This window comes from Rhinolophus hipposideros, assembly GCF_964194185.1.
Source record: "Rhinolophus hipposideros genome assembly, chromosome: 9".
NCBI lineage: Eukaryota > Metazoa > Chordata > Mammalia > Chiroptera > Rhinolophidae > Rhinolophus > Rhinolophus hipposideros.
The window spans coordinates 55136851-55158411 of NC_138055.1; the positions used below are offsets into that span (position 1 = coordinate 55136851).

Consider the following 21561-nt stretch of genomic DNA (forward strand, 5'->3'; position numbering starts at 1 on the left):
AGATAAAGGAAATATTGAAAGGAAGACATTTGGATGACATTCAGGACATCAAGTATAATAGGACGACAACTCTGATGGCCATTCCAGAAAAAGAGTTCCAAAATTGCTTTGAAGCGTGGACTAGGCAGTGGAATCAGTGCATAGCTTCCCAAGGGGAGTACTTAAAGGCGACCATAGTGATATTCAGCAACGAGGTACATAGCTCTTTTTCTGGATGAGTTCACGAACTTAATTGTCAGATCTCATGTCAAAGTTCATCAAACTATGTAACTGCAAAAGGTAAACTTTTTGTAGTTAAATTCTATCTCAATCATCTATCAAATATCTTTGGATGCAACTTATCTCTTTTTTCTTAGGCTATTGAAAAGATTACATAGATCTATACAGTCCAATATGATAGCCATTGGCCACATCTCAATATATGCATTTAAATTTGAAACAGTGGATATTAAATTAAATATTTAGTTTTTCAGTCACACTAGTCACATTTCAAGTACTTAATATAATAGCTACAGTGGCTAATGGCTACCATATTGGACAGTACAAAAAAAATTGTCTTTTGTAATGCACATTTAATTATATAGATTTTCTGTAAACATGTCTTTACTAGATGTCTCATAATTTTGATATGCTATATTTTATTATCATATAGTTCAAAAATTTATCTAATTCTTTCTGATTATTTTTTTTAACCAATTGGCTATTTAGAAATGTATTGCTCAAGTTTCAAATATTTGGAGACTTTCTAGTTACTTCTTTGTTATTGATTCTTTTTTTAATGTAATGTTTATTTTTATTTATTTTTTTAAGTTAAAGTTTATTGGAGTGACAATGGTCAGTAAAGTAACATAGGTTTCAGGAGTACAGTTCTGTAACACATCATCTATATATCGAGTTGTGTGTTCACTACCCAGAGTCAGTTCTTCCCTCACCATATATTTTATCCCGTTTACCTTCATTCGTCACCCCCTCCCCCTTACTCTCTGGTAACCACTAAACTATTGTCTCTTAATTCCATTATAATTACAAAGCATACTTCCAAGAATTTAATCCTGTCAAATTTGAAACTTTCTTTATGCTACACTCATAGTCAGTTTTAGAAATATTTTTTGTACTTTTGAGAACATTAGATATTTTGAACTTGGATACAGTATTTTCTATTTATCAGAGGGTTAAAAGAACAAAGCTTAAGGTCTTTTGTATTTTATCAAAAAATAATACATTTGATAACAGTTTAGTTATTGTAATTTTCATCTACATAATTTCTTTTTCGTGTATTTTAGGTTTTTAAACTCATTTTGTATGTTTCCATTTTGTTCCTACATTGTTTTCTTGACTTCACATCTTCCTTTACTTATTTTAGTATGTTTAATTGTTCTATGTCTTTGTCTAGTAGATCTGTCATTAAGTCCTTTTTCAGTGACAATTTCTGTTGACTTATTTTGACTGTGCCATAATTTCTTGTTTCTTTGATGACTTGTAATTTTTTTGTTGAACACTGGACGTTTGAATTCAATAATGTGGTAACTCTGGAATTCAGACACTTCCCCAGGGCTGCTGCTTTTGTTATTGTTTCTGTTTCTCTTTAACTAATTTATTGTTGTGGCAGGTATCAACCTGAGGTCTTCTCAGGTATTTTCTGAGCCTGTGACCCTCCGTGGGCATTCACAGTCACTTTCTTATTTTCCCTATATATTTACTTTGAAAGCTTTAGTCTTTAATGTCTGGCTCCTAAAAGGGAAAAAAGAGAAAAATGAAGGTGTGTCAGAGCACCAGTCTTTTAAACTCCCTGAAAGTCACTTCAGCCACAGGGAGAAGGGTTTACAACAACACTGGGAGGTTTAATACCTTTGTGGTCAAACGTACCAACTGGGGATCAGAGTATAGATCCCTAATATTTGAAGGAAAGGATCCTTTTTGTCCACCTTGGCTCCTGCAAGCTGCTCTAGGAACACATGCACAGCTGCTTGCCTTGGGCTGGGAAATGCAGGACGAGGACCTGCTCCTGTGTTAAGAGCTGAAATTACCAAAATTAACAGCAATTTATCACCCCAGCCTTCCCCTGGAGTTGCAAGCTTTCAACAGACACTGGAGTTCCCAAATGATTATATCAGACAATTCTGCCAGTGCAATTGTTGTCTAGTGGGGGACTCAGATTCCTGGTATCGATACTTCCCACTCCACTACATTCCCCAGATCCTCTTAAAGATATACTCATTTTTGTATGCTGCCCCCTGTGTTTTTCCAGGGCCCATCAGCTCCAAGTTGTTGTCCTTCAATCTAGTTACTGGTTTTCTTTTAAATAAAAAAAATTTTATTGGGGAAAAAAAAAAAAAAAAAAAAGATATACTCATTTTCATGTCAGAATTGTAAACTCAAACTAAATAACATATTTGACTCAGATTCAGTCAATATACTCCCTTTGCTCTACTTTAGTCAGTTGGTGTATCAGGTGTCAAATTTTTAATAACTGTTCTATAATAATATTGAGCATGTTTATTGTAATTCAAATATTCTTTTTTTGTAATTCAAATATTCTAAAATTTGAAGATAATCTATAACATTGATTTTTTTTTCTTTTTGGGAGAAAAAAGAACCTGTTTTTAGTTTGCTGAGATTTTTTTCCTCTTACACCTGAAAGGTAATTTCCTCTAAACTTGTAACAACAATTTTCTTGCCTGTTCAGTCATACATTTGTCAGATTTCACATAATCTTTTTAGTATTTTCAAAATTAGAACTAATAAATAAATACAACCAAATAACTATTATTTCTTAAAAAATACAAATCAATATAACAGTCATTAATAGCCTCCTTGGAAATCGTCTTTACAATCCCAGCTTCAGACTACTTATCTGTACTCTTAATAATAATCAAGTGAATTGATCACTCCAGCATTTATTTCTTAGTTTGCTAGAAGAAGATAATAAGAGCATTGTTCTATTATGGAATCATTTTTAGCTTTGATGAGATAATATTTGTACTGTGCTTAGCACTAGGTAGTACCCAATACATATTATAATTTGTTTGTCAATTTAAGTGTAATACTATTTAAGGAATATGAAGATAAAGAAATTAACTTGGAGAATTAAATTTTAAAATTTAAAGCTATGAATCAAGATATATAACTTGAAAAAAATTTCATTTTCACAGAAAATGGCCATAACAATTTTCAACTTTATACATTTCCATGATCCTGATCACCAAATTAATCAACTCCCTCTTAGCATACTAATTAGCATAAGTAAGCAGAATAATGAAAATAATAAATCTGCTAGTGAGGAGGTAGTGATGATATAGTATATATACTTTAAATTGTTTAAATGACAGTGGCAGGGCAATAATGGTTTCCAAAGACAACAAGACCTAATCACTGGGACCTGTAAGTATTACCTGATTCCCCAAAAAAGGTCTTTTCAGATGATTAAGTTAAAGATCTTAAAACGGGGAGATTATCCTGGATTATCCAGGTAGGCCTTACGTGCAATCACCAGTGTTCTTATAAAAGAGAGGCAGAGGGATATTTGACACAGATGGAAGAGGAGAAGGCAATGTGAACATGGAAGCAGAGATTGGATAATGTGACCACAAGCCAAGAAGAGCAGCAGCCCCCAAAAGTAGGAAGAGGAAAGAAATGGTGTTTCCCCTAGTACCTCTGGAGGGCGCACAGCCCTGAACAACTTGATTTTGGCCCAGTGAAACTAATTTTGGAATCCTGGCCTCCAGAACTGTGGGAGAATAAATTTTCATTGAGGTAAAATGTCTATTGCCATAATTTGTTATAGTATCCACGGAAAATTAATGCACTGCCCAGTGAAAGAAATGGCAATATATACATAGTTATGTTATCAATATTAATAAAAATCAAGCCTTAGGAACCTAAAAAAGAAGAGTCTTTCACTTCCTAAAATACAGCAGTCAGATGTCTTTAAAAATCTTCCTGATACAGAAAGCCTAAAAGCTCAGAAAGAAAATATAAAGATGAATGGCTGAGCTGGTGGAAAAATAAGTGAAATCTGCAATTTATAGAAAGATAGAGTGAACGGGTCCTGAAACAGATCATCACAGGTAAGAGAAAAGAAATGAGTGTTGGGTCAGTTATTGGACTTTACCAGACTTAGTAAATGGGGTAATGAAGTAAAGTTTGGGTTCCATACACAGTGCTTAGTTTTGTTGCATGGAAATATATTGAACCAGAACCAACCAGGAAAAACTATCTTCCTCAAGATCTAAATAAGAAATATAAAATCATCACCAAAGAGAAAAATGTGGACACTGTGCTCGCTTGACCTTGGATATAGGTGGGGGAAAAAAATCTTCCCTTAGAATTTCTATTCTCATCCCTATACTTAGATATATTTGGAAGTAGACTGCACACTCCTCCTAAATTTGAATACCACCAACTCAAAGTTTGTGTAACAGTGATTAGGTCCCAGTGATTAGCATTCAAACTCAGCAGCTGCAAATGCCTATCCTCTTAGTAGAACTCATATCACACACAAGTACCATTCTAAAGAATGTGACTTCACATCATAATAAAGTATCTCATAATGTACGCATTCAGGTCACCACAAGTGGTAACCAGCAGAAACAATAAAATGCTGAATAGCCTCATAATAATTATAGATGTTTGAAGAATCGCAGAAAGTCTATTAAATAATAATGTATGAGGGCTTAAAGAAATAAAAGAGAGTAAGACAATTTAATAGGGATAAGAAACTGTTGAAAAAAAGATTTGGAGAAAATAGGACTTATTGAAACGAAAATAAAAATCATTGAAATGGAGTTTTACATATAAGTTAAACAGCTAATTGATGTATTTGAGACATTAATGCATCAATAGAAAAATAAAACTCCCGATAAACTATTTAGAATACAGTGTAGAAAGGCAAAATAATGAAAATATGAAACAGCACTGTCGCTCAGGGGACCCTGCTCGCTGCGCCATTTGTCGTGCAGGGTCTCAGCTCCCGCTCCCCGCCCAAGAACGCAGGACACGGTAAGGCCAAAAAGGAACACCCACGGAGCCATAGATAGGGGAATCAAACCAATATATTCTCGCTGGTGGCTGGGCTGGAGACACAGGAAGCAGGATCTACATAATCTGCCTAACAGCAGTCCGCGCTTGCCAGCCACCATCTTCTTGCTAGCCCCCATTCCTTTCTGCTAGCGTAGCCACAGCCGTTATATTAGTGGCCAATGGCCTACGGGTTACAGCTGACGGCCAACTAGCCACAGCTGCTGGCATCTGATCACAGTTGATGGCCATTTACTACCCGAGCCAGCACCTTTCTATGTGAGGCCGAGAGCCTGGAAACTGCTTTTTTGGGGTTTTGTCCCCACAGCACACAAGACACTCTAGGTGTAATGAGATGTTGTAACATATATTCGATTGGATATCCAGGTGAACAAACCTAGAACAGGGAAAACAAATTTAAGAGATAATTGCTGCTAATTTTCCATAATTGATGATGACTCCAATTTGCATTTTTAAGAAACCAAATAAATATTAAGCAAGTTAAGTGACAAGACATTCATCAGTAGCAAAATCATGAATAGGACTCCATGAATAGGAAACTGCTGAAACTGCAAAGACAAAGGGACCATCTCAAGGGCAGTCAGAAAGTAAAGGTAGACTAAATACATGTGGTAAATAACAATTCAACAGCAACTTTGTGATACAAAGATAATTAAATTATATCTTTAAAATATGGAGAAAATATTAACTAAAATGAGACGTGTATAAGTGGCAAAATCATTGTTTAAGAACTAGAGCCTAAAGGTATTTTAGCAGAGATGTAGCTATGAAAGTTTTTCAAAACACATCAGAAAGTGGTGATAAGCCACAAATCAAGAGGAAATATTTGCAGCTGGAAATGATTAGTAGCTACAATACATAAAAACATCCCCGTGGAACCATAAGGAATAAACAACCTACCATGTTTCCCCGAAAATAAGACCTCGCCGGACCATCAGCTCGAATGCATCTTTGGAGCAAAAATTAATATAAGACCCGGTCTTACATTATAGTAAAATAAGACCGGGTCTCATACTAATTTTTGCTCCAAAAAAACGCATTCGAGCTGATGGTCCGGCGAGGTCTTATTTTCCAGGAAACACGGTACACAAAACTGGCTGAATTGTACAAGGCGTGAGACATCGGAAGACGGGTTTCAACTTCTTTTCTAATTAGGAAAATATTTAACATCACTTATGAAGAAAGTAATTCCAGAGAAATTTGAGTATGTATCAACCCTCCCATGGAAAACAGCTGGAAGGAATGGGATATATGAAAAATATGTGCTTGACTTTAATTGAAGAGATAAGAGAGGGAAGAATTATCAGTGCAGTATAGTACATGGAATAGAGATGCAGAAAAGATTAGCCTTTGGGCCTTCATTTTCCTTAAGATAAATGCTGATTCAGAAGTGATAATTATCATACTAAGTAAAATAAATCAGACAGAAAAAGTCAACAACCGTATGATTTCACTCATATGTAGGATGTAAAACTGAAAGTAACAAACTCATAATCACAGACAACAGTTTAGTGGTTACCAGGGGGTGAGAGGGGAGGGAAGTGGTAGAAGAGCGTAAAGGGGTCAAATACATGGTGATGGAAGGAGAACTGACTGGGTGGTGAACACACAGTGCAATATACAGATGATGTATAATAGAAATGTACACTTGAAACTTTGCTAAATGTTTTGGGGTAACCAATGTCATCCCAATACATTTAATAAAGATTAAAAAAAAAAAGAAGCGATGACGAAGAAACAGGAAAGCTCAGTGTTTTCTGACTGATTCCTGGGTTCAGGGAGACAGGGAGGGGTGCATCAGAGGAAACTTGGTGAATACCTCTAATTTTCAATTGAGAAACTCTGGTAGGCAGACATTCACTGATATGTACAGTTTAACATCAAATCATCTCAGTACATGCATTTGGATTGAGATTATCCTGGATTACTAAAGGCCTTTGGGTACCTGACAGAATCAAAATTTATACACATCTGGAGGAGGTGTCATCCTCTTCAGTCACACTTGTTTTCCAGTTGCACATCAAATGAAGACAGTGGAATAAACTCAGTGGTGCAGGATGACGTATTGGTGTGAACTCATTATTATATGTAGAGAGAGATTATAGAAACTAATAGAGGTATAAACATCTATACATGTATATGCGTGTGTGTACGTATGTGTATATCTACCCATATATCCAAATGAGTGGGTATATATATATATACACCCCTCTGTATACATTTTATATGTATATACATATATATGTAAATGTGCATACATGTATGTATAAGTGTGTGTATGTGTGTGTGTGTGTAAATCTGTCCCCTGTGAGAGCCTGGAAATGTGGTTACTAGTAACAGCGAGTGCATGTAGCACCCATAGCACCTAGATCTTGGTTTCGCAATAACTTTTCACTATAATAATCTGTAAATAAATGGTTGATAACAAGGTTAGTCCAGAAAAGGTACAAGATGAGAATGGAGCACTTTGTGGTTCCAGGAAATAAAGAAGCCCTCAAAAATCAGTTTGGCACATGGGGCGGCCAGTTAGTTCAGTTGGTGAGAGCACTGTGCTCTAACACCAGGGTTGCCAGTTGGATCCCCACATGGGCCAGTGTAAGCTGCACTCTCCACAACTTGACTTGGAGCTGATGGGTCCTGGAAAAACACACTTAAAATAAATAAAAGTGGGGAAGGGAATAAAAACAATAAATAAAATTTTAAAAAATAAATAAATAAATAAAAGTTTTAAAAAAATCAGTGGGGCATATCAAAAGGACAAGGGAACACTTTTGAAGGGACTTACACTGGCCAAATCTGGGGCAATTTAGCATCAAAATAAATAATAATAATAATGAATAAAGATGGAAACCATGAGTCTGTAATGATATAAAGTAATGTGTAAACTGGAAGTTTTATAAAGATTGAGATTTTTACATAGTATTCAAGTATCTACAAGTATACAAATTTAATTACAAAAATTAAAAAGTAGCTTTATGGTTAATGATCCTATACATACCCACATTAATTAAGAAATAAAACATCATCAATAATGGGAAAAAATTAAATAGTATGATCCTTGATAGGATTTCATGAGACGACATCATCATTTCTGTGATATTCCTGCCAAAGTTTAATAAATTGAACATAATGATGGAGAAATTCAGACCAACATTAAGGGACATAATGTAAAATTTCTGGACCATAATTTTCAACAACATTCTTGAAAGTTAACGAATGACTAGGGAGCTAGTCCAAATTAAAATACACTAAAATATGAAGATTAAGTGAAACACGTAATTTTAAACTATATTACTTTTTTCTATAAAGAAAAAATTCTAGACAATTGGTGAAACTTGAATAGGATTGGAAAATTACATGTTAATAATGTGTCAATGTTAATGTTCTGATAAGTATGGTTGTATTGGCTTATCCAGTAAAATATTCTTTTTTTTGGTCATCTATATGCACGAATGTATTGAGTAGCAGATGAAACATCAATTGCTTCAAGAATAAAAGATTCTCATTGTGTACTTTTTATTGTTTATCCTTATTTTTTATATTGTTTTAAAACAATAGGGAAACAGGGAAACATTTAAATTCTGCCTCCCTCATCCCAATTTTGGGAGTGGGTCACAATCAAGTTAATGGAATCCTAATATATTGACTAATGGAAATGAGAAAGGTTCCTTTTTTTAGGATAAACTGTATTACCAGTAGAATTGGACAGAATTTCCCAGTGGATTATGAAATTCTTGTTGGAATTAAGTATAGAGTTTAAATTATTTCTGGTTCTCCTTTGGGAGAATGTTCTTCAGTTTTATAGTTAAAGCAATTCACAGTAATTTTTATTTCCCCCTTTCTTTCTTTTTTTGGTGCATAATTGGTATGTCCTCTCACCAGTCTCCAGAGGGCATTTCTTTTTCTTTCCCCTTTTTATTTCAATTAATTCCCTTGTGGATCTTATGAGATAAATGATAAAACTGTGACTTTTGTTGGTGTTCAATTGGAAGCAATAATTCTTTATTATAAAATTTGGGTTATTTTCATCTGAGATATTTCCCCAAACACCTTTTAATTTAGAGCATCACATTTTAATATAAAATTTATGGAGATAATTTTTATTTAAATATGAAAGAAAACACAGAAAATGAATCTTATCTTCAATAAAGGAGAATTCTAATTGAATTATCTGTAATATCTAGGTCCTGAATGAGTGAGAATGAAAGTAGAAGACACTAGCAGATGTATGTAATTTCCAGATTGCATATCTGTTTTGAATCCTTGTCCAGAAAAACATTGAAATTAAAGTTCATCTTGAATATTTTATAATATATAGAGGGAGATATTCATCATTTATTTTATTTTATTTTTTCTTTTTTTCATCATTTATTTTTAACTCTTGCTTCTACCATATTCCCATAGGGAGGAAATTGTATCAATATACCTACCATGGTAAGTCACTTATAATTTGGAATAAATATCTAGATCATAAATAAAAGAAATTCTGCAAGGACAAATCAGGTAATATCTCCTGAATTTGAATTGTTGTTTATATTTTTATGTAGGTTGAATAGCCAATACTTCCTGATAAAAAGCAACTGATTATGAGAAGACTAACGTATTTAAAACTGAAGAAAAGTAATACTTAGGTGAAATGAGATAAAGGAATAATGAAGTACTACATTGGGACAAAATAACTAATGGTACACATTAGAGTATTTCATAGAGAAAATACATAACTTATTATTCCTATACATTCCATATATTTAAAAAACATTTTGATGAGCTAAGGATTTTTGAATAAATATTGCAAATTGACACTGGTATAATTATATAGATGTTATACTTTTTCAATAATTTGTGAAATGTACATAGAAAGTACACTTTGAGTAATATTCCTGTTTCTCCATGTAAAACATTGAAACAGAATTCAGCTAATGTGGAAATAATCAGCTCAAATTTAAATTATATTTCAAGTTCAAATGGGGAAAAAGAATTTTGTAGTGTGAAGATAACTGTGGCTTCAATGGAATATTTAGAGACTGCTTAGGTTGATCTATGATATCATTTTATTAATAGGTGTCATCTGTCTTGTCAAATTGGATCAACTTGTTAAACTTGTTTACATTTCTGAATATGTTTTTCCAATGTCTGTAGATTTTTAAAGTTCCTGTTATTTCCCCTTTTGGAGTTGTTTTCCTATGTCTATTTCAAATCTGAAATGAAGAACAAGTCAAGAGAGATAGAGTTCATTCTCCTGGGACTGACTGATGACCCACAACTGCAAATTGTGATTTTTGTATTTCTCTTTCTAAACTATATGTTTAGTGTGATGGGGAACTTATCCATTATCCTCCTTACCTTGCTGGATCCCCGCCTCAAGACTCCTATGTATTTTTTTCTCCGAAATTTCTCCTTCTTGGAGGTTTCATTGACAACAATCTGTATTCCCAGATTCCTGATAACCATCGTGACTAAAAACAAAATAATTTCTTACAATGGTTGTGCATCTCAGTTATTTTTTTTCCTCTTATTGGGAGTTACAGAATTTTACCTTCTGGCTGCCATGTCTGTTGACCGCTATGTGGCCATCTGCAAACCCCTACGTTACCCAATCATTATGAACAACAAAGTGTGCTACCGACTTGTACTCAGTTCATGGACCGCTGGCTTTCTGATTACCTTTCCACCACTGGTCTTGGGACTGAAACTGGAATTCTGTGCTTCCAAAGTCATTGATCACTTCATATGTGACACTTCCCCTCTGCTGCAGATTTCTTGCACAGACACTCACTTCCTAGAATCGGTTTCATTTGTCTCGGCTGTTGTAACACTCGTGGTGACATTGCTGTTAGTGATTCTTTCCTACGCTTATATTATCAAGACCATTCTAAAGATCCCCTCCGCTCAGAAAAGGACAAAGGCGTTTTCCACTTGTTCTTCTCATATGATTGTCATCTCCCTTACTTATGGTAGTTGTATCTTTATTTACATGAAACCATCAGCAAAGGAAAGGGTGACTTTATCCAAAGGTATAGCTGTTATCTATACCTCAATTGCTCCTTTATTAAACCCTTTCATTTACACTCTAAGGAACCAGCAAGTGAAACAAGCCTTCAAGGATACACTCCGAAAGATTTTCTTTTTCTTCAAAAAATGAGGAAACATTTTTATATTAAAGTCTTGGAGAAAAAAGTAAATAAAAAATTTTATGCATTTTTTAAGTTTACTTTATCTGTTCTTCAAGTAGTTAGCCTTCTCATAAAACTTTAACTCAAACTTTTTTTCCTTCCTACTTCTCCTTATAATTAGCATTCCCTTCTTGTGCTATAGTAAGTGTCCTTTCTTCAAGTTATCAACACAAATATTAAATTTCATTTTCTCTGTAAGATGTAGTACTGACCTCCTCAAAAAATATTTTAATTATATATTAATCACAAGAAAATTTTATAGGCATAAGAATAACAACATGAACCACCCCTAGGGCTCAAGGAATTGCTTCAGATATTACTAGCTAATATCACAAGCCTGACAATTCAGAGTGTAGACTTTTGAGCCAGTCAGCCAGGGTTTAAATCCAGACATACATGTGAGCCTGAGCAAGTTTCCCAAATTCTTTGTTGGTAGGTTTCTCCAGCTGTAAAATAGGTTAGAATAATAATAATTCTTATTTATAAGATGTTTTTAAGAATGAAATAAGACGGTATATACATACATACATATATATATGATACATACATATGTATGTATGTATGTATGTGTATGTATGTATATGTATGTATGTATGTATATATAGTGTGTGTATAGTGTATGTATATATAGTGTATATGCATATGTATGTATGTATGTATATATATATAGTGTGTGTGTATAGTGTATGTGTGTATATATATATACACACATATATATATATATATATATATATATATATATATATATATATATATATATATATAGTGATTCTAGATCTGCATCTGGCCCAGACAGAACTGAATAACTGTTAGCTGCCCTTGGGGTAAAAGGTTTCGTCTGTTGAGACTATTCAACAAGACAAGAAAAAAAACAAGTAGGCTTCAAATCATAAAAAGTTTGTATATCCAAACATGTACTAAGGCTTTATCTGGTAAATCTATAGACTTGAAAATTTGGAGTGAATAAGAATCACCTACCTGATTAGCTTATTTAAATCGAAGTCCATATTCTCATCCGTAAAATATATATTCAATTTACTTGGAGTATAGTATAGAAACATGGACTGTAGGTGATTCTGAGGTAGGTGGTTCATATGAGAGTTTTCTTTTTAATCTGAGATTCTGTATGATCAGATGTTTATTTTAGAAAGATTGTTCTGTTAACTGTATTGAGAATGCATTTTTAGATGTGAGAGTCAGGAAGACAAGTTAGAGGGCTAATGTTTTAAACTAAATGAGTTAATTGAGAGTTAAATTGTGACGGTGGCAATAAATTTGAAGCTCTAGAAGATGGATCCAGAACAAGCTGAGGGAACTGATAACTGTTTGGATATCTGAGATAAATGAAAGGAGCTTTTTTAAAAAACAAATATCGGTTGATTCTTCTTGGGATTTCCTCTCGGCTCACTCCTGCATATACTCACTCAAATATTTAATGCCTTTTAAGAAAGAGATAATAGTGGTATCCTGTCAGATTTAAAAAATGACCTACAAAGAAATCACTAAAATACATAGAGTTCCATATTGGATATAATATGCTATCAGAGAAATATGAGTAAAAACTCATTAAAGTATTTGATGGCATAATGATATCCATGTAGCCCTGAATAGAAATAATTTGTTCAGACTTGTGTTCTATTTCAATTTATAACTCTTAAGCCTACATTGTTTTTCATCTGCTTCTCTATGCCAAATAGAAGGGAGTGAGTCCATGTTATTATATTCAAAGCCCTGAAAGCCTCCATCCACACAGTTTGCTTTCCAATAAGCTCTTAAAAAACTACCAGACCCTTATTAAATATGTGATTTGTAAATATTATTGTGCATTTTGGGGGTTGTATTTGCACAATTAAGTCAAATTTATCTATTTTGTCTTTTGTTTCTTGTGCTTTTCCTGTCGTATTTAAGAAATTATAGCCTAATCCAAAGTTACAAATATTTATCCGTAGGGTTTCTTCTAAGAATTTGGAGTTTCTGTGCTCATATTAAGGTCTTTGATTTCTTTTGAGTTAATTTTTGTATATGGTGTCAGGTAGAAATAAAAGTTTTTATAGAACATTAGAATATCTGTGAGATAATTTTGAATTTCTGTTAACAGTACTACATTATTAGTAATTTTAATGTAATTATTACAGTTCTTGATAAATAATAATATCCAACCTCTTCCAATATTTTATGTCTTGCCTTTTACTTTAGATGAAATTTCACAGCAGGTGTAGAGTTTAGGGAAAATGGATTGAAAGATATCCCTAGAAATTATGAACCTAAGTATAGATTCTTTGGACAATAAAATGAGAAGCAAAACATAAAATGGGTTACATTTGAGAAAACAAGGCAAATGATATTTCCAAAAGAAAAAAAATGTGCAAAATTGTGAATCTAACACTGTTTTTTCCAATATTGACATAGAAAAGAGTGATTCAATTTTGAAGAAAAAAATAGTTTTCTTTTGTATGTAGATATCTAGTTATCCCAACATGATTTGTTATAAAAAACCGTTATTTCCCCATTGAATAATCTTGGCACCCTTGTTAAAAATAAATTGATCATAAGTGTGTGGTTCTATTATTGGTCTCTCAATTCTATTGTATTGATCTATATGTTTATTATTATGCCAGTATCACACGGTTTTGATTACTGTGGCTTTATAGTAAGTTTTGAAATTGGAAAGTATAACTCTTTTTCTTTGTTTGTTTCTCTTTTTCAGTATTGTTTTGGCTGCTCAAGGTCTTTTGCAATTCCATATACGTTTTAGGATTAGCTTGCCACTTATGCAAAAAGAGCAGTTGGAATTTTTATAAGAATTACATTGAGCTTGTAGATCAACTTGGGAGTATTGCCGTCTTAAGTAATATTGTTAAGTCTACTGTCTATGAAACATGGATGTCTTTTTATTTATTTAGGTCTTCTTTAATGTCTTTTAAAAAAGTTTTCGGGCCGGCCTGGTGGCTCAGGCGGTTAGAGCTCCATGCTCTTAACTCCGAAGGCTGCCGGTTCGATTCCCACATGGGCCAGTGGGCTCTCAACAACAAAAAAAAAAAAATGGGGGGAGGGGGGTTCACAGTATGAGGGATATAAATGATGAACGTCTAAGTATTACCTTGTTTTGTACACCTGAAACTAATAAATAAATTAATTAATTAAAAAAAAAAAAAGACAGCCACAAAGAAAAAAAAAAGTTTTCTTCATTTTCTTTGTACAAGTATTGTATTTCCTTGGTTAAATTTATGTAAAATAACTTTTATAACTGATAAACGAAGGACAGAAACTCAACAAAAACAGGCAAATAACATGAGTGAGTGTATCTCCAAGGAAGATATACAATGGGCAAAAAAGCACATGAAAAGATGCTAAAAATCAATTATTAGGTAAATACAAATCAAAAACCATAATGACATGCCACTTCAAACCGCTAGGACAGCTTGTAATATATAATAACAACTGTTATTGATGATGTACAGAAATTAGAACCCTCTACTTCTAGGAACTGAAATCATATATTCACACAAAAACTTGTACAAAAAATGTTTATAGAAGCATTGTGCATAATAGCCAAAAAGGGGAAATAACCCAAATATTCTTCAAGTGATGAATGGATACACAAAAGGTGGTATATCCATACAATGGAACATTATTCAGCCATAAAAAGGAATGAAGTACTGATACATGCTACAGCACGGATGAACCTTGAAAACAACACTGTGAGGAAAGTTAGACACAAAGTCATATACAATCACATATTGTGTGATTCCATTTATATGAAATGCCCAGAATAGGCAGTCCATAGAGGCAGAAAGTAGATTAATGGATGTCTAAGGCTGGAGGAGGGGAGATGGGGAAATGAGCTCTTTAATGGGTATGGAGTTTCTTTTTGGAGTGATTAAAGGTATTCTGGAATTGTATAATGGTGATGCAAATATAGTCATGCCCCACATAACACCAATTACGTCAACGATTAACCACATATACGATGCTGATCCCATAAGATTATAAGGGAGCTGAAAAATTCCTATTGCCTAGTGACCTTGTAGGTGTCATAACATTGTAGGGCAACACATTACTCACTATTTGGGTGATGCTGGTGTAAACTAACCTACCGCACTGCCAGTCATATAAAAGTATAGCACATAAAATTATACACACTGCATCATGCTACATAATAATAATAAACGCCTATATTGCTAGTTTATGTATTTCATACTTTTATTGTTATTTTAGAATGTACTATTTCTACTTATAAAAAAAGTTTGCTATTTTATCTTTTCATAGTGCCATTTGCGACAACATGGATGGATCTTGAGATTATTATGCTAAGTGAAATAAATAAGACAAAAAGTCATGAACCATATGATTTCACTGATATGTGGGATATAAAACTGAAAGCAACAAACTGTTCTGCCATAAGAAAAGATGAAATAATGCCGTTTGCGAAAACACGGATGGATCTTGAGATTCTTATGCTAAGCGAAATAAGTCAGACAGAAAAAGTCGAGAACCATATGATTTCACTGATATGCGGTATACAGTGACACTGGAAAAAACAAAAGAACAAGACAAACAAAGAAACAAAAACTGATACACATAGGCAATAGTTTAGCGGTTACCAGAGGGGAAAGGGAAAGAAGCGTGGTAGATGAGGGTTAAAGGGATCAAATATATGGTGATGGAGGAAGTACTGACTGGGTGGTGAACACACAATGCGATATATAGATGATGTATTACAGAATTGTACAATTGAAACCTATGTAACTTTACTAACTACGGTCACCCCAATAAACTTTAATTTAAAAAAATAGTTTGTTCAAAACAGTATGTTGTGTTATGCCAGCAGCAGCCTCATCCATCTCTTATTTACCTTGTCTCTTCATTGCATCATTTTCTCATGTTGTTTTGTACAGTAACTTGCTGTACAGGTTTGTAGCCTAGGAGCAATAGGCTGTACCATTTAGCCTGGGTGTGTAGGAGGCTATCCCGTCTAGGTTTGTGTAAGTGCACTCTATTACGTTCACACGACAAAATCACCTCAGGACACATTTCTCAGATTGTATGCCCATTGTCAAATGGCACATGACTGTATACTAAAAACCACTTGATTGTGGGTTTTTAAATGATTAAAATGGTAAATTTTATGTTACATGAATTTTATCTGAATTAAAACAAAAACACTGCCAAAGGGAAATATTTTTTACCTTCGTGTCTTCAGAAACTTTCTCTTTACTGTACTTTTCCCAAGAAAATGCTGCAGGATATTGACATAAGAGGAAAAGTAGAAGGAGATGTGTGAAACAATTTTGTTAAATTTTTCTTGCTTTGTTCAGGACCCCTTTTCAACCATAAATTGGCCTGTAATGTGCATCTTTTTTGTTCAGTGCAGTCTGCAACTTATCTCATTTCTGTCTTTTTTAATAGGAACCACTGGTCACTTTAACACTTGCAGTTATTTTCCTCACTGAGTGCTGCTATGAATTAAGACATGGTATCTCTGCTCCTTACTTGCTTGATAACCCAAAAGAAATTTTTTTTTCTTTTTTGTAACAGTAATCAACAAAACAAAATCATAAAGAAGCCAAATATATTTTATAGTATAGTGTATTTGTTAAGAGAACTGTTTCTGGAGTCATCCTGAATTTGTCAGTTAAAAATCCTGGTAATTCTGGAAAAATTCTTAAGCTCTCTGTTCCTCTTGTTTTCCTATCTGTGTAATGGGAATGAGTGATAAAAATTACCCACTTCGTAGGGTTTTGCTCATGTAACTGAGAACAGTGTCTAGTACATGTAAATATGAGAAACTATTAATATAGAGAATATAAATGCAGTGATAATGCTCTTGGCACATTGCGAGTGGTTACTACATGGGAGAAATTCATGTTGTGATTTATCTATTTCAAAATTGATGCAGCTCTTAAAATTCCCTTTCTCATGAAAAAATAGCAGTTTGAAAATAAATTTTATATGACTATTTTCAATTTCTTCTCCATGATGCAATCATTCCCTATAACAGTTGTATGCATGGAAACATTAACTGTTATATTTTTTCTTGAAAATAGTATTCAGAAGAGGATATTTGTGGAATATGATTTTCTAAGGTTTCATTCTTATAAATACTTTTTATTGTTTTAAGCCTAGAAGGACATCCTCAGTGAATAAATCCTTCCCCTACAGTCCAATTTATATATCTACATATAAAAGTAAAATTTTAATTATTTATTTATATTACTATAAAACTATGTGATCTATAAAATCATTGAGGTTATGGAATACATGATTTTTCTTGCATTCACCCCAGTGTACTCTCTGGGAACCAGTAGTGAATATCTGTTACTTATAATTGATAATTAAGTAATTTATTATCAGATTAATAAAGTAATAAAAATTTGACATGACACTATATTATTATCAAACCTTTCACCTTAACTAAAAAACTCTTAATATTGTCTATTGCCCAGTTCACATTAAAATTTCCTGCTTGTATCTAGTGTGTATATGTTTATAAATGTGTGTGTGCATGTAGATTGGTTATTATCCTTTAGAATACTGAACTCTCTGAATTTGATTTATTGCTTTCTTTATATATAAATATAAAGAATAGAATAAACAAACAAAACAGAAATAGACTCATAGATACACAGAACAAACTGATGGTTGCTAGACGGCAGGGGGGTTAGGGGAATAGATGAGAAAGGTGAAGAAGGGATTAGGAAGTACAAATTGGTAGTCACAAAATAATCATGGAGATGTAAAATACAGTATGGGGGATATAGTCAATGATGCTACAAAAACTACGTGTGGTGTCAGGTGGGTGCTGGACTTATCAAGGGGTTCACTTCATGAATTTGTACATTCCGGGCCACTATGCTGTACACTGTACACCTGAAACTAGTATAGAATAATACTGAATGTCAACTATAATTAAAAATATATATATATAACTCACATATATGTATAGTCATGGGATGTAAGTACAGCATAGGGAATTTAGTGAATGGTGTTATAATAGCTATGTACGGTGTCAGATGGGTAGTACACTTGTTGGGGTTATCATTTTGTGAGGTAGTTGTTTATTCTATTCTTCAGATATCACATGTAAGTGATCTCATATGGTATTTGTCTTTCTCAGTCTGACTTATTTCACTTACCATAATATTCTCTAGGTCCACCCATGTTGTTGCAAATGGTAAGATTTCATCTTTTTTATGGCAGAGTAATACTCCATTGTATAAATGTACCAAAACTTCTTTATCCAATCATCTATTGATGGACACTTCAGTTGCTTTTATATCTTGGCTATTGTGAATAGCGCTGTAGTAAGCATAGGGGTGCATATATTTTTTCAAATTAGTGTTTTAGATTTCTTTGGAAAAATACCCAGGAGTGGAATTGCTAGTCATAAGGTAGTCCTATTTTTAATTTTTTGAGAAACCTCCATCCTGTTTTTCATAGTGCCTCCACCAATTTGCAATCTGACCAACCGTGCACAAGGTTTCCCTTTTCTCCACATTTTTGTTTGTTGATTTATTGATGATAGCCAATCAGACAGGAGTCAGGTGGCATCTCATTGTGGTTTTTATTTGCATTTTTCTGATTATTAGTGACGTGGAACGTCTTTTCACATGTCTATTGGCCACCTCTATGTCCTCTTTGGAGAAATGTCTCTTCATGTCCTCGGCCCATTTTTTAATTGGGTTGTTTGTTTTTTTGGTGTTGAATTGTATGAGTATTGTATACATTTGTGATATTAACCCCTTATCAGATGCAGCATTGGAAAATATCTTCTCCCATTCGGTAGGATGTCTTTTTGTTGTGTTGATTATTTCCTTCGCTGTTGAAAAACTTTTTAGTTTGAGGTAGTCCCCTTTATTTTTTCTTTTGTTTCACTTGCCTGATGGGTTGGAGAAATCTTCCTTATGTAAATGAAAGCTATCTCTGGTAATAGCTTTCTTCCTAGTACAGGCCTTCTATCTAAATTATTTAAGGCAGTCAAGGAAGAAGTAAAAACTCTTTTTGAGTCTGTAGGGCATTGATTGTCTTCAGCTACAAATAATCCACGTACCAAAGGGTAGTCCCTTTGCCCAAAGGAGCACATTCTGTGGTGAGTTGCTCGGAACTCCAAGTGATAGAAGATGTCGAACATTAATGATTTGGATGGAATTATAAGAAAAACCAATAAGTAAGTGAATATGTTCTCTGTTAAATAAAGTAATTAGGTTATTTCCTCTATCTTATAGTAAATATATATTACTATATAATATATAGAGAGTGTTCTCAGATTATCTTGATAATAACACCTATAAATATTAATATTAAAGATAAAGTTAATATATGAAATCATTAAAAATAAAATTTTATTTTACTTTCTAAGAAAATAATGAATTGATTTCTTATATCATAAAAAGTGTACTTTAAAAGTCTTCTAAGTTTCACTTTTACATTTTGATGGAATTGAGATCATTCATTTCTGTTTTTAGGTAGTGCTAACTTCTAAAAAATACAGGACAGAAAAGAAAGAAAAATGAATATTTCATATTCTTGCTTAAACAAAAATGTAAGGTTTACATAAATTGGACAAAACTAGAAGTATTGATTTTATTTACCATCTCTCAGTGATATGGTTTATTGTATGAAGATTTCCCAACTTCTGATATAAAATAAGAGAACAAGTAAAGGAAGACTCACAAATATGTATAAGACATAATGCAAACAAGATAGTCAGAAGAAAATAAAACCAGCATGGATTACAGAAAATGTTTTAGAATTTTATCAGTGATGACAATGTTAATCATGATGAATTATATCTTTCATCTCATCCCTTTAATACTTTTTCCACCTAAATGTCTTTGAAACACTGAAGAGAGAGTAAGAGTGGGAGAGAGAGAGAGAAAGAGAAAGAGAGAAATGAACATGAACCACACAGTGATCACAGAGTTTGTCCTCCTTGGTCTTTCTGATGATCCTGACCTTCAGATTGTGATTTTCCTCTTTTTATTTGTCACATATATATTAAGTGTCCCTGGAAACCTGACTATCATCACCCTAACTTTGGTGGACTCCCATCTACAGACGCCTATGTATTTCTTCCTCTGGAACTTCTCTTTCTTAGAAATCTCATTTACAACTGTATGTATCCCTAGATTTCGGGGGCAATTATCACCAGGGATAAGACTATTTCCTATGATAACTGTGCAGCCCAACTAATTTTCTCTATTTTCATGGGGGTGACTGAATTTTACCTTCTCACTGCCATGTCCTACGACCGCTATGTTGCCATCTGCAAGCCCCTTCATTATACAACCATCATGAACAGGAAAGTCTGCACCCTCCTGGTGCTGTGTGCCTGGCTTGGAGGGTTTCTGACCATTTTCCCACCCCTTGTGCTTCTCCTGCATCTGGATTACTGTGCTTCCAATGTCATTGACCACTTTGCATGTGACTATTTTCCCCTTTTACAACTGTCTTGCTCAGATACATGGCTCCTAGAGTAATCGGTTTTTACTTTGCTTTGGTAACTTTGCTATTTACTTTGGCATTAGTGATTTCATCTTATATGTACATTACCAGGACTGTTTTCAGAATCCCATCTACCAGAGACAAAAAGGCTTTCTCCACTTGTTCCTCTCACATGATTGTCATTTCCATTTCTTATGGAAGCTGTATATTCATGTATGCTAATCCCTCTGCAAAAGAAAAGACATCATTGATCAAAGGAGTAGCTATTCTCACTACCTCTGTTGCTCCCATGCTGAATCCCTTCATTTATACCCTGAGAAACAAGCAAGTAAAACAAGCCTTCAAAGATGTAGTCCATAAAGTAGTTATTTTTTACAAATAAATGAATTTTTCATTTTGTCAAAAATGAAGGGCATTCTAAAAGGGCAATTAAGTAAAATCTTGAAAATCCTAAACATCTGTATTATGTCTGTTCTTTATAGTCTTTTTATATGCCACATTATAGTTAATTTAATGTTTTCCCATTTCTTCCACTTTCATAACTAAGTTTTTCCAATACGTTCTTAATTGACTTACCCAAAAATACAGCAAAGTTGATTTCTCCTACTGAATTTTCCTGGAATGAAGTGTATTTCTTTGAGATATTCTCTATAGTGCAATGTAAACATAGTTCTAAATCTGTTAATATCAGTCCGTAAAAGGTGTATATAATATCACATTGGATATCAAATACAGAGTTTCAAGATTAGTGTGTAATTTCATGTGTGTTATTCAAGATGACACTGATAATTCCTTTACATCTAAAGGATCTACATGTCTTGCATTATTGTATATTAAATACAGTCCTGGGAGGTTATATGTACTAGTGCACTGCACATTAAATATTGGGGTCTTTATACTTTGTGAA

General features: G+C 33.5%; 1 protein-coding gene and 1 pseudogene across 2 annotated transcripts; both read left to right on the forward strand.

Annotated features, from left to right (window-relative positions):
- Window positions 1-10240: 10240 nt before the first annotated feature.
- LOC308502087 (olfactory receptor 6C6-like) lies at window positions 10241-11179 on the forward strand (the record flags this gene model as incomplete). Its single annotated transcript, XM_081059336.1, has 1 exon — window positions 10241-11179. One exon carries the CDS (start codon window positions 10241-10243, stop codon window positions 11177-11179), a length of 939 nt encoding a protein of 312 aa, XP_080915462.1.
- Window positions 11180-20108: 8929 nt separating this feature from the next.
- LOC308502095 (olfactory receptor 6C3-like) lies at window positions 20109-21040 on the forward strand (annotated as a pseudogene). Its single transcript has one exon. The product of its transcript is annotated as an olfactory receptor 6C3-like (transcript).
- The last annotated feature ends 521 nt before the right edge of the window (window positions 21041-21561 follow it).